This window comes from Mauremys mutica, chromosome 19 (genome assembly GCF_020497125.1).
Source record: "Mauremys mutica isolate MM-2020 ecotype Southern chromosome 19, ASM2049712v1, whole genome shotgun sequence".
NCBI lineage: Eukaryota > Metazoa > Chordata > Testudines > Geoemydidae > Mauremys > Mauremys mutica.
In genome coordinates, this window is record NC_059090.1 from 14,260,625 (window position 1) to 14,273,816 (window position 13,192).

Sequence of the window (13,192 nt, forward strand, 5' to 3'; positions counted from 1 at the left end):
CTGGCCCTGCGAGTGGAACTGGAAGCATTTCTGAGATAGAGGTCCTGGATTTTAGTAGGGACCAGACTTCCAAGAATGCTCATCAGCATAAATAGGGCATGTGTGTGTGCTCTAAACTCTCCTGAAAACACTGTCCTTAGGCTAACATAGGAGGGGTGTTTCCCTAAAGATCTATTTCCTCATTTTATTCCCACAGAAAGTGATAACCCCTAATTCACAGGCTCTCATTAGACACACTTCAAACATTGAGATAATTTTATTTAGTCTTAGTCTCACATTTACACAACAGCAACAATGTAATCAGCAGAAAACTAGTTTTGATTAGGCCCCTTGAAACATTTTGCCCATCTTCAGAATCTTATACAACTCCCTCCCCTGATCTCTCGTTTAGAACTATCCTGTTACAATCCAGCATGTCTATCAATGTGGCAGAAAAATCGAAAGGACCGTTTAAGTTTTGGGCATTCAGTTGTGAATATATGAACTAACAAGATGTCACAGATCGCTTTAGACTTTAGAAGTTTACTACTGAAGCATCTTTCAATTTTAAAGATCTTTGAATGCTCATTTTCAGCTTCTTCATTCTGTAGAATTTGATTAGGATAAACCTGTAAATTAAACAGTTAGAATTAGGGACAAGATAAATTTTAATGCTGAGAAAATCTTTAATCCACAGGTAGTGAACAATCTGCTTTGTATGATTCAGGAAGACTTAATTCCTCTGACATTAGGGATCACTAGGTTTCATATTCCAACTGTGCTTGCGTAGACTAACAGTTGCACAATTGGCAATTTCTCCTCAATAAAAAGCAGAGATGTCTCTGATGGAGAGTAACACCCATCATTAGATAAGCACTGTAAATGCACTTTACAGAGCTTAGCATAGCTAGTACAAGTTTGAGTTACCACTCCTTTGGAGTCCATCTTTAATTTCAGACTTGGACATGCAAAGGAAGAAACAAATTAGAAGCTTTTGTGCATTCTTTCAGTTCCATTGGAAATGACTACAGGGGGCTCTGACACGCAAGCCAGAATGGATATTACCAAGTACCATGCTGGTTCTTGTCCACTTCTGATAGAGAGACTAGGAACAGGTCCAGTTCCTTATCTAATTAATCTTATTGATTTAGGTGATTTAAGTCTGTACCAGACTACACACAACTAAGTAAGCTACTCACCATTAGCAAACCTGCATTGCTTCAACACCTCGCTGAAGCCCTCACACAGTTTGAGGTCACTCTGGTTCTGTGCACACTCCAAAAACTGCTTCATTTCATACTGGCAGGCAGGGTACTGGGACTGCTGCTGGTATGCAGGCTGGGCTGCTTGAGGCTCCTGAAAAGGAAGCCACAGAAGCACAAATTCACATTTTAAAAAATGAACACTGATGAAGATTTCCAGCTACAGAGAACCACACTTTAAGAGGACCTATTATAATAGGTACATATCTGCTTATTTCTTCTCCTGTGAAGAAGGTAGCAGGAGCTCCCTTGGAAGCTGTGCAACTTTCAAATACTAGAGGTAATATCCTGGCCCCACTGAAGTCAAAGGGAGTCTTCCCAGTCTTAGGAATTTAGGATTTCATCCAGAGTTCAGCAATGTAAGAACTGTCCCTAAAGGGATTCAAATCCCAACACAGGGACAAGAGTACCCAAAAAAGCCTAGTCCCAAGCATCACATTGGTGAATAGGGGTCAATTTAAATTCAGTAAAACATTAAGGTATTTTCCTGGTCCCCTTTATGATTGGAGACTTGTTGATAAATGAGCTAATGTTTTGGATTGCAGTTATGTCTGCATTTTAAAGAAAACTGATCAGAAAGGGCATTAATGGAAGGCTGATCCATAATTCTCCACAGTCTCTTTCAGTAAGATTAAGAATTTGGTACAAAAGCAGAACAAGACAAGATGTTCAAAGGCAGCTGACAGAATCTGAGCTTTATACCTAGCCTCTAGCTGACCATCTTAATCAATCTAGTCTTTTTTCTACTTGAGTGAAAAGCAGCATATGGAAATTCTCTTGTGCACAAATCCAACAGCTAAATATTTCAGACCTTCATCCCAAACTCTTAATGAATCCTAGAACAGCAGTTAATGCTTGAATACCCCCAAAGCTTCCACCCGTAACATCTTATTACTCTGATGGCTAATCTACCAATCAAACCATAAAGGCATTAGATTTGCCTGAGCATATCTGTTACGCACCCTTTTTCTGAGGGGTTGTGGCGTGGGGTGGCAAGAGCCAGTCACTTCTAAACCCAGTATACCCACCACTACATGATACTACCCCTTTAAACTATTGAAGTTTGATTTGTTGGAAGTACATTTCATAAATGGTAAGGTGGTAACTGCTTTGCAAGATAAATATACTAGAATAGAATTATGCATGTATCCCCATATACCATCTCCATGCATTAAGCTGTCATTAGGCCTATACCGTCCATCACTATGGCTCGCCTTACAAGTTTCCTATTTCATACACAGCTCAAACTTAATATACAATATCAAGCCATGTACCTGGTAAGTAATGTCAGGCCTTTCAGCTTCAGAGCTGCTTCCTCCACCAAATCCTCCTGTCATGGCATGACCCAGCGTGTGTCCTACAGCTGAGCCTACTGCTACTCCTGCAGCTGTTGTAGCCATCTGCGCCATCAGACCAGGCTGCCTTGGTGCAGGAGATGCCACTGCAGATGCAGGGGCCGGTGCTGGTACTGGAGCACGAGCTGCAGGGGGTGGGGGTGCAGCTCTCATTTGCGGTGCATGACTGCATTAGAAAAAAAAATCAATTAATGCAAAAAAAACCCACCAACCTTTATAAAAAGCTCCCCATTTAAAAGCTGAGTTTTTGAATACCTGTAATGTTTATACCACATGCATGTCTTGCAATACTAATGGCTTGACTGCACTACCTGCCTGATTGGCGGGCAGTGATCTATCGCATCTAGTATAGATTGAGCGCTCTCCCGTCAACTCTGGTACTCCACCAGAATGAGAAGTGCAAGCGGAGTCACCCGAAGAGTATCAGCTGTTGACTTACTGCGGTGTCTTCACTGCAGTCAGAAGATCTAAGTACCTTGACTTCAGCTATACAAGTCACCTAGCTGAAGCTGTGTAACTTAGATCGATCTCCCTCCTGTAGTGCAGACAAGGCCAAGTCAGAGTTGTTCATGCATTAGGCTTAGGTCCCCTTTTTGAGACCTTCATAAAGATTTCACAAATGGATACGTGAGAGTCAGACCCTCTGCCCATAATGCGAATGAAAAGAAAAAGTGTGTGACCCATGGGATAATCGACGCGTCGTGGATTTTTCAAACCAGAGCCAGTGGGGTTTTGCTAAGGCCAATCCACAGCCAGTCCATCCTGCAGGTGCCACAAAACTAGTTTAGTTCACGGCCGTTAAGGCGCTACCCAACCCGGTTACAAATCGGATGCCCTCTAGGCCGGTTAAACATTTACCGCCTCGACAAGGCCACAGCGCTCAATAAACAACAACATCTCCCTCTGCAGGAGAAGAGGCCGGGGACTGTTACATAACCGAGGCCTTCGCTCGCCCTCTGCGGCGGGCCTTGGCCCCACGGGACACCCACCCGCCGCTCCGCCCGAGCTCCCGCTGCCCTGCGCGCACCACGCCCGCGTGGGGCGGCGCGTGAGAGCCCCCGGATCCCGGCAAGGGCCGTAACTGAGTGTGACGGTGGGGGCGGGGCTGCTGCCCCGACAGGCCTGTGGAGACAAGGTGAGATTTACGGGACCACCCCCCGCCTCCCCGGTGCCGCTCACCGGGCCGGGGGCGCCATGCGGGACGTGCGGCTCCTGCTGCCTCTCGGCATGGCGGGCGGACTCGCTAACGGCCGGGACGTGCGGCGGTGGCTGCTGCACCCTCCTTTCCCTGCGAAGGCCGCGAGCCTGACTGAGCCGATCCGCCGCTTCCGCTTCCGTCCCCTTGAAGGTCACCGGGTTTCCAGCAGCGGCGCGCCCTGATGATGTCACGCGCGCGCCCGGCATAGAGGGCGGGGCCAATGTTGAGCGACAGCGAGACTTCTGTGCTGCCTCTTGTTAAGGCTCCTCTGGCCCAGTCTCCAGCCCCTGCCATGGATGGGAGAGACTCTGCTAGTGTCCCCATCCACCTGCCCTCTCCCAGCCAGGCTGGGTGAGGAGGCTCTGCTGGGATCTGAAGAGCAATCCTGTATCCCCACAGAAGCCCTGCTGGGTGGAGAAAGGATGTTCTAGGGCGGCCCCACGTCCTTGGTTAAGACCCTATCTCTAGGCTGATGGATGTCAATGAAGTGGCTGCAGTATTGGGAAGTCAAGTGCAACTCCTGGGACAATCAGAACCTGTGACCAACACGTGGTCACTGTCCCTGTGGAGTTGATCTTAACATTTACGGGGTGAAATCTTAGTTATAAATGGTCAGTTTTAAATGGTCGAAGAATGATAAAGAACTTAATGTATCTGTTTGTATAGCAACCATAATGGGGCCCCACTCCTGATGGAGACCTCTAAGTGCTGTCCAAATAGAAATGTGAATTTATAATAGTAAAAGCATCTCATGTTAATGTCCCTCACCAGCACTACTGTTCAAAATTCAAGCCAACAGAATGAAAAATAACGAATATTCAGAGGAAACCAATTAGCAAAGTGACTACAGAGCCAATAAATGCATTTGGTAAGAAAGTCTTACAGAATAGAGCCATCTACAATCAAATTACATAGTCTTGTGAATGCTGTTGTGTATATAATCTGTGTTTAAATGAGTTATTATATATTGAATTAAGCCAAGTTTAATGAACGTGAAAGATTTTTTCGTATGTCTGAAACATGTTAGTACTATACAAATATTACTTCCTAAAACTTATTTGGGTACAGATTCTCGCACAAAGCACCCTGTAATACAACACCTGTTCACAGCTGTTCAGCTAAAGTCCTAAATGTTTTTCTCTTTTAAACTGTGATTGGTCTAGCATGTGTGAGAAATTATACTGTTCATTTAAATTTATTGCCACCTTTTAATTTTGATCTATTAATAATTGCACTTGTTCTCTAGAGCATGTATCAATTCCAACTTTATAGCACTGTGGTAATAAACAATCAGAAAGAGTGGCAGACATCTCCCCCCTTTACCTTTATTTCATATCTCACTGCCCCGATTAACATTTTCTGTTTAATCCCTATTTAACTTCCAGTTCCCCAAAAAAGCATAATTGTGTCATTTTCACATACAGAAGGGACCTATCATCTTATTAGATAACTGTCTAGAACAGGGGTCGGCAACCTTTCAGAAGTGGTGTGCCAAGTCTTCATTTATTCACTCTGATTTAATGTTTCGCATGCCAGTAATACATTTTAACGTTTTTAGAAGGTCTCTTTCTATAAGTCTATAATATATAATTAAAATATTGTTGTATGTAAAGTAAATAAGGTTTTTAAAATGTTTAAGAAGCTTCATTTAAAAGTAAATTAAATTAAAATGTAGAGCCCCCTAGACCGCTGTCCAGGACCCGGGCAGTATGAGTGCCATTGAAAATCAGCTTGCGTGTCGCCTTCGGCATGTGTGCCATAGGTTGCCTACCCCTGGTCTAGAAAGTAAAAAAACGAGTATTGATCAGAAAAACTATGACCATGATTCCACACAGAGTTGTGTGCAGGAACAGCTGTCTACCCACACACAGCTCATTTAAAGTCTTAAAAAAAAAAACCAATCTTAAGAGCAGCAGGGGAACTGATAGAACCCAACTCCCAAAAATTGCCATGATCAAAATCAGATTACTTATGTGATTTTATGGACAATAAAAGCCACTCTTTTAAAAAAAAAAAGCCAATATCTTTATTTACATATATTCATACAGCTTTCATTTATTAGAAATTTTATTTACAATTAACCAGTACATAAAAAGGTACTACGTACAGCCCAATGCCAATATACATAACCAGTCATTTAAAAACAAAGAAAAACACCAACATTGCCCTAACAGGACAGCTAAAAGGGATATACTTAATACAAATTAGAGAAGAGTGTGTTAATTTACTGTTGTTACAACACTTAAGATCAACAGAACTTGATGAGAACGTATATTTCAGTTTATTTTGTGGTTTTGATCCCACTTAATATGTAGTTGCCCCTGTATTTTAGGTCCTAGATCCTGCGAACATCTATGCTCACAGTTTTACATGCCTACGTAAATCACTGTGAGACTACTCATGTGCCTGTTCTTTGGAGCAAGAACCATATCTACAATGCCTGTTACAGTTGTGAAGCATCTAGCATAATAGAGTTCTGATCCTGATGAGAGCCCCTTGCTGCTACTGTAATTGCACGTGTGTAACTTTAAGCACAGCAGTAGCCCTTATTATAGTACACAATGGGACTGCTCATGTCAGTAAAATTAAGCATGTGCACGATAGGGGCCGTAGTCAGCTTCCCCTATTCGTATGGGTCTTTCAAACAGCAATAAGGGACAGATATTTTTGAAAATAGTGAAAATTTAAAAAAAAAAAATTTGAAACTACTTTAATCCCCCTTAAAAAAACAAAACAACCCCTTTGATTTCATGTAATGGTGTCCTTTTCAACATTCTGGCTGGGATTTTTAAAGATGCCCAAAATCTCCCTAATTTATTCTGCTTTGAAAATCACAACTCTATCACTTAAGCCCAGATCTTCCAAACTCACACGTGCAGTTGGATCCCAGTACCCACAACGACTCTCATTCACCAGCTTCAACTGGGTTCTTTGTGAGTACAAGAGATCCACCTGCACATGTAAAATCAAGGCCTTAATCAACAACCCAGAGATTTAAGGCCCCAATCTTGCAAATTTTTACACACCTGAGTAAGCTCATTGAGTTCAACAAGACTACTTAAAACATGCATCTATGGACCCTGCAGCAGGATCTACTAGCAAGGAACCCTGACTTTGATAAAGCTTCACCTGGGCACAAGCATCCATACTAAAAGATATGCTTGTAGTGCCTTCAAATGTAAAGTCTCCAAGACCCAAACCCTGGCTTCATATTTGTCTGTAAAGTTCTTAGCATACTGTTGTCATTATATAAAATAACACAAGATGAGGCAAAAAAAGTTGCAAGGACCTTGGTCTTATTGAAAAAGGTGTCACTTATTTGTCCTGCAAGACATGGTATTTAAGCAGTGCAGCAGGTGAGGTTAAGGAGATCCCATTGCATAGCATTCCTGAACAGGGCTCCCTTTTTCTAAGGGGAACAGCAGTTGGAATGCGGGAAGAAGTTTAACATCCGGTCTGCTATTCAGCCTGCAAGAAATGGACACAAAACATTCTCTTTTAGTTACATGATCAGCTACTGTGTGACATTTCACTGTTTCATTTAAACATGAGTTAAGCCAACCCTCTTCCTTTGTAAGCAGCACAAAACCATCCTCCCGAAGAATATTTACAGTGGTCAGGGCCTTAAATTCAGCAAGATCAGGCAGCTCCTTGGGCTGCAGGTGCTGATTCTTCGAAGTAGGAAGGGGAAAGAGCAGCAGATAGAGAGGCGATGAAGTTTTATCACTGCAGTTAGTCTTAACGCTCATTATTATTTATTTGTATTATTACATAGCCTAAGGGTCCTAGTCATTGGACCTGGTCTCCTCTGTGCTAGGTGCTGTACCAACAGAACAAAAAGTCCCCATCTCAGGAAGCTGAGTACCGTGAGAAGGAACATTATGGACCTTGGGTTGCTTTTGGAGGGGATACCACTGGTTTGGGGCTCGCCCCCACAACAGCGAGTTGGGTTTGCGGGGGGGGGGTATGGCAGAAGAACTAGTGTATGGATCTGCGTGGCTGCAAGGGGGTTTCGGGGTGGGGGGCGGTGTAAGGCGCTCGGGTCACCCCCCTGGGAAGGCCGGGGCCTTGGGAAGGGTGGAGAAGGGGCACACGCACCCCCTCCCCGCCCCCCCCCCCCCGAGGGCCTAACGCGTAACTCGCCCTGGCGCTGCGCCTCCCGGCCCGGGTGGAGCGAGGCCCGCGCTGCTCCCGGCGGCGCCGCTTGGCCTGGCTGTTGCGCAGCTTTTGGGCGATCTTCCTCTCGTGGCCGGCGGGGAGGTGGCGGTTGGTGCGCAGCTCCCTCTCCCGGCGGCTGCGGCCCTTCCCGCCGGAGCCCGGGCCCCGCGGCCCGCTCCACTCCCGCACGTTGTACCACTCGTACGGATCGTAGCGGGCCTCGGCCTCCTCCGCCCCAGGGGGCGCTGCCTTCCGCGGCCTCGCGGCGCCCAGGCCCGCTCTCTCCTCCCGCGCCCCTGGCTCTCGCATGCCTGCCGAGCCCGGCTCTGTCGGAGCGCTGTCCCGCCCACCTGGGGGAGAGGACACTCCGCTCCGCCTTCCCATTGGCTCCGCCGCGGAGGGCGGGCTCTAACTCACCACAAACCCCACCCCTCCTGTTGCGTCACAGAGCATGTCGCAGGTTACCGGCCCTTGGGCTTGTACGGTTGCTATGGCAACAGAGGCCTAAGCCAAAGGTTCCCCCTCTCACTTCTCAGGCCTACGCGCGGAGGGGGCATGTGTCCCTTGCCCCAGATATATACACGAGGGGATTGGTCCTGCCCCCAAGTCTATATACAAAGTGGGGGTGTGTCCTGTACAGCAGAGTCATACCCAAAGGGGGTGTCTCCTGCCCACAAATCTATATCTGCAAGGGGTGGTCCCCTGCACCCCACTTCTATATACAAAGGGAGCACTCGTCTATCTAGAAAAGGGGGGGCTCCTCCCCCCCAAGCCTATATACAAAGGGGACCCTTGCTTTCTCTTGCCGAATGTACATCCTTTTTGGCACATAGGATCACTACAACTCCACCATGGGATTGGGATATGTTAGAAAAAGAAGAGGTTCAGAGGAGGTGGCAAAAAATAAGAGTGATTAAAAGGATTAGGACTTTTTAGTACAGAGCGGTGACATGATAGATGTAAAAAGAATAATGAAAGGCATTAGAAAATCGGGCACTTCTATTAGATACTTAATACACATTAAAGTTGTTAGGCCTGAATAAAGATGTAGCACAAAACCAGTTATGCCAACCTGACTGAAGTCAGGCTAACTTAGGTTTCTGGGTAATCCCAGAGTGGAAAAATACTGAGAAGCAGCATTGTCTCACAAAGCCCTGGGAAAGAGTGAGATAAGTGAGGGGCTGGTACCAGCTGTGTTATGTTAGAAACAGTGTTTGAAGAACTGATAAGAAACACTATCCCACAGTTCTGACTCTAACTTTAACTCCCTTACATTCCTAACTTTTGGCGCTTGTTAAGATATTAACAATTCAATATTGTAGAGACTAGGCATGCGTATATATTAAAAGGTGTCTAATTTCTAGTTGTTAGACAAAGGGGGTGGGTAGCTCAAGTGAATGATCTATGACGTAATAAAACTGTCTATATAGGCTAATACTAAGCTGTAAAGGGGGGGCTGGTTCTCTTCGGAGGCGAGCTGCTCTCTGTTGACGCGTGCACTTGTCAATAAAGAGCTTTTGATCGGACCTTGCTGGTGTTGCCTGTCTCTCTGCGGTCAGACAACGAACTTCGCTGTCGGGGTTAGAGTCCCTGACAAAGTGAAAGGCAATATACCTAAAATTGATTAAAGGAAATACTTGTTTAGACAGCACAATTAACCTGTGGATATTGCTGCCACAAGATAGCAAGCCTATTCAGATTTTAAAAAGGATTAGTTGTTTACATGTGTAATAGAAGATCCACAGCTACGTTACAAATATATGATGCAAAGATAGTCCTTGCCCCAAAGAGCTTACAACAACCTACGTATATGCACACCATGGATAAATTTATCCCTCTTATTTCCTGATCCCTACTTATTCAGTTAATGTAGCAAAGTTTTTTTTCCCAATTAGGGGCCTGAGCTAATATCCACTGAAGTAAATAGAAGGACTCCTGTTGAAGTCAATGAACCTGGGATTGGGCCCTGTGTTTGTGAGTAGTTGTTGTGTTTTTGTTTTGTTTTGTTTTTCCAAGTGGCAGAGGGAATCAGCCAAAAGCAAAATCTCAAGCTGCTTTATTTCCCATTGCAGGCAGGTATATCTCTTATTTGTATTGTACGCAAGCATTCAGAAGTTCATATATTTAATATGATTTCTACCATGCAACATTATAACTTAATGCTCAAGTCCAAGGAGGAATAATTACCAGAAGAGAAAATTTGTCGTTCCTTTTCCTCAGTTGTTTGCTGCTATGTAAGGGATGTGCAAAAGACTAGAATTATATTAAATACTGCTAGAAAATTATTTCAGCATTGTTATGTATGATGTTGCTGTTCTCTGACTAGTGATACTCTCTCTGCATGATCACATCATTAGTATTATCAGCTTGTAAAGTATTATTAGTCTGAAGCACAGCTTGAATCACAGATGTAATTTCTGGTAATTCCCGTATTAAAGAGGAGACAAACAGACCGCTTATATTACAACAAAATATTTTATAAAAGCAAATCAGTGAGGTAACCTGCCCATTTAGTGTGATGTATACAACAAATAAACCACACACATAATTTATTTAAATTTATTGGACTATTCAAAACTGTTTGCAGGATTTTCTTTTAATCAATTGGACTATGTGAAACTGTTTGCAGATCTGGAACTTTACTATTGTCTCAGAAGCTGATTCCTCCACCTTCTGAATCTCTGTCATTCTTTTTCCTGGACTTTTTTCCAGTCTGTCAAGATCTCCATGACATATATCTTTCCCTAAATGTCCCTGTTTTTTTAGTTTTGTTTTTCAGCCAGGAAATAATATTTTTAATAATTTCTTAAGATATTATTATTTCAGCTGCCAATTTAACTAGGCTGAAAAATATTTGCTGTGCTGTATTTATATGAAAAATATTCCATGTGTTTCTATAGGTTCTCATACAGAATTTGGATTCAAGATAGTAGTCATTTCAAATTTTGGATCTAGTTTTGAATTCTCTCTCCTAAATTGGGCTCCTGGTGATTCCCAATAGAACATCCTCTATAAATCAGCTATTGACATGGAAAGCATCGTTCAAAAGTTGACAGAGCAAAAATAAATTTTGTTCCACCTGAAGTAAAAATTCAGGACCCAATCCTGTACCTGTTGAGTGCCTATTGTGAACAGTTGTGTCCTCAACTCTCAGGGACTTTAATGAGAATTGAAAGTGCTAAGCACCTCTTAGGCACTGCCTGGGTTCTTACATTATATATGAAAATATTCTTGACTGGAGACTTTGTGTTATTTGGGGGCTGAACTTCACAAATGTGACTGTTGCCAGGCAAGAGATAGGGTTGTTTCTGTTCCCCCACACCTCACCTTTATTATCTCTTCTGTGGAATTAGACTTTTTTTCACCACACCAGTAGAAATTAGAGGCTAAACAGCAATAGACATTTATTTGAACTTAAACCCTTGTTAGAGAGCAAGGACAGCCTTTTTTATTGTTCATACATTTTTATGTGTCCTGAGCAATACATCTCTTCTCTTTGCTGCAGTCATTTCACAATGTGTTTCTGTGTATTGATTTTGTTCCATAGAACAAAAGAGGCACTAATGGCATAATTCGAGCGATGAATGCTGCCATTGTGTTGCTCTGTTGTTTCTTGTTCCTTGGGAAATTCTACAGAGGCTTATATTGTACTGACTTACTTTCTGTAAGTATGTCTAGCTAGCAGCAAGCCCAGAAAGCTCAAGAGAGTAGGTGGATAGGTAGGCTGTGATTGTACTTTAAATATGCAGGAAGATAGTGGGTGTGGCTGGTGCTTATAGTAGTGCAAGGCTCATTCTAGACTCTGCTGTTATACCTCTTTTGTATTTATAGTTCAGAGACTTTAGCTGGCTTCTCGAACTATAACCAGAGATGTATTGAAATTGCTCCTGCCAGAAAAACCTTATTTTCTAGACTATCTTGTTCTAGGACGTTAATTCATAAGAAAACATATTCTCATGAATCAATCTCCTCTCCTCCTTAATCACCCTACTGCTTGGTTCTCAAAATGTTTAGTTCTGCAGATTACCAGGAAAAGAATCTACAAATCACTGATGATTTTTAGACACAATTTAAGATTATTGTCCTATACCTATCCTTTCCCCCCGTTTCCTTCTTCCATAACCTCTCATATATTACAGTAAGGGTTAATGGAAGTACTTAGAATCATAGAATCATAGACTTTAAGGTCAGAAGGGACCATTATGATCATCTAGTCTGACCTCCTGCACAATGCAGGCCACACCTTGTGCCTTTCTTGTTTCTTCTCTAAATGGACTAAAGCATAAAGGGCACTTCCAAAAGGAGATGCATGTGCTAAAACCCGTTGATGGTTTGTCCTACCAAGGTCAATGCCACAAATACCATTTACTTCAAAGGGAGCAGGATGGAGCGTCTATTAATTAATTTCGTAAAGTGAGTTTGGAGTTGTTTATTGACATTTTAGTGCTGTTTGGGATGTTTATGGAAACAACGTGGCTCCTGGAAGAAAAACACTAGTTATCTAGAGCCAATCTAGAAGCACCTTAAGGCCCTACCCCCACATTGATGTTTTCCATTTTCCCCTTTGTATCCATGCAGTAACATTCATGTGCCCGCTGACCATGTCCTAATGCACTTTGCCTGTCTCCGCCAACAGCATTATTATACAACAAAACTGGTAATTGAGTGGGGGATAGATCTGTTGGGGCTGATTCCTTCCTTCACAAAATTGGGTGTGATGTTAATGGGTTGTTCTTTGGCAGGGTACGCCCAGCCTAAAAGCTATTGGGGAGCCAATGGAGGGAGGACGGTCTGGGATTAGGGTCTGCCAGCCCCCACCTTAACTGGTACCACAGCAGGGACCCCCATCCCTCTCCCCCACTGATATCAACGGGGATCTTTTCTCCCCCATTGATATAAACGAGGCAAGACTCCACTCCCCATTCTGCAGGAGGGGTGGCTGTCGCCCGGGGATCAAGCGGAGTCTGGGATTCGAACACGCAACCCCGACCCCTGCAGTTCACGGCTCCCGCCCCCACGCCAGCCGGTGACCGCTTTCCGACCTGAGCGCGCCTGGCAGGCGAGCGCGCGCCCGCCCGCGCGAGCAACACCCCTTCCTGGACGTGGCGTCTGGGAACGCCCTGACGCACCTCCGGCGTCGCTGCTCGGTGGCGTGCCGGCGTCGCGGGACGCCACGTCCAGGTTGGCCGAGCGGCTGAGCCAATGGGCTCCCGGCGCGCGTGCGCTGCTGTCCCCTTGCC

The 13,192-nt window shown here is 44.3% G+C and overlaps 2 protein-coding genes across 2 annotated transcripts; both read right to left on the reverse strand.

The window, feature by feature from the left end:
• Positions 1-237: 237 nt before the first annotated feature.
• CHCHD2 (coiled-coil-helix-coiled-coil-helix domain containing 2) lies at positions 238-3,940 on the reverse strand. Its single transcript, XM_044993258.1, has 4 exons — positions 3,776-3,940; positions 2,516-2,762; positions 1,179-1,335; positions 238-608 (listed from the first exon to the last, which is right to left on the reverse strand). Exons 1-4 carry the CDS (start codon positions 3,823-3,825, stop codon positions 598-600), a joined length of 465 nt encoding a protein of 154 aa, XP_044849193.1. The 5' UTR covers positions 3,826-3,940; the 3' UTR covers positions 238-597.
• A 1,893-nt stretch (positions 3,941-5,833) lies between these two features.
• NUPR2 (nuclear protein 2, transcriptional regulator) lies at positions 5,834-8,359 on the reverse strand. The gene is made up of 2 exons (XM_044993252.1): positions 7,938-8,359; positions 5,834-7,262 (listed from the first exon to the last, which is right to left on the reverse strand). The coding sequence occupies exons 1-2, from the start codon at positions 8,334-8,336 to the stop codon at positions 7,254-7,256; spliced, it is 408 nt and encodes a 135-aa protein (XP_044849187.1). The 5' UTR covers positions 8,337-8,359; the 3' UTR covers positions 5,834-7,253.
• Between the last annotated feature and the right edge of the window lie 4,833 nt (positions 8,360-13,192).

Coding starts and splice junctions, on each gene's coding strand:
- CHCHD2 (XM_044993258.1), bottom strand. CDS start 3,825: ATGCCGAGAGGCAGCAGGAGCCGCACGTCCCGCATGGCGCCCCCGGCC. Junction 2,763..3,775: donor CGCATGGCGCCCCCGGCCCG/GTGAGCGGCACC, acceptor TTTCTAATGCAG/TCATGCACCGCAAATGAGAG. Junction 1,336..2,515: donor GGCCTGACATTACTTACCAG/GTACATGGCTTG, acceptor CTTCCTTTTCAG/GAGCCTCAAGCAGCCCAGCC.
- NUPR2 (XM_044993252.1), bottom strand. CDS start 8,336: ATGGGAAGGCGGAGCGGAGTGTCCTCTCCCCCAGGTGGGCGGGACAGC.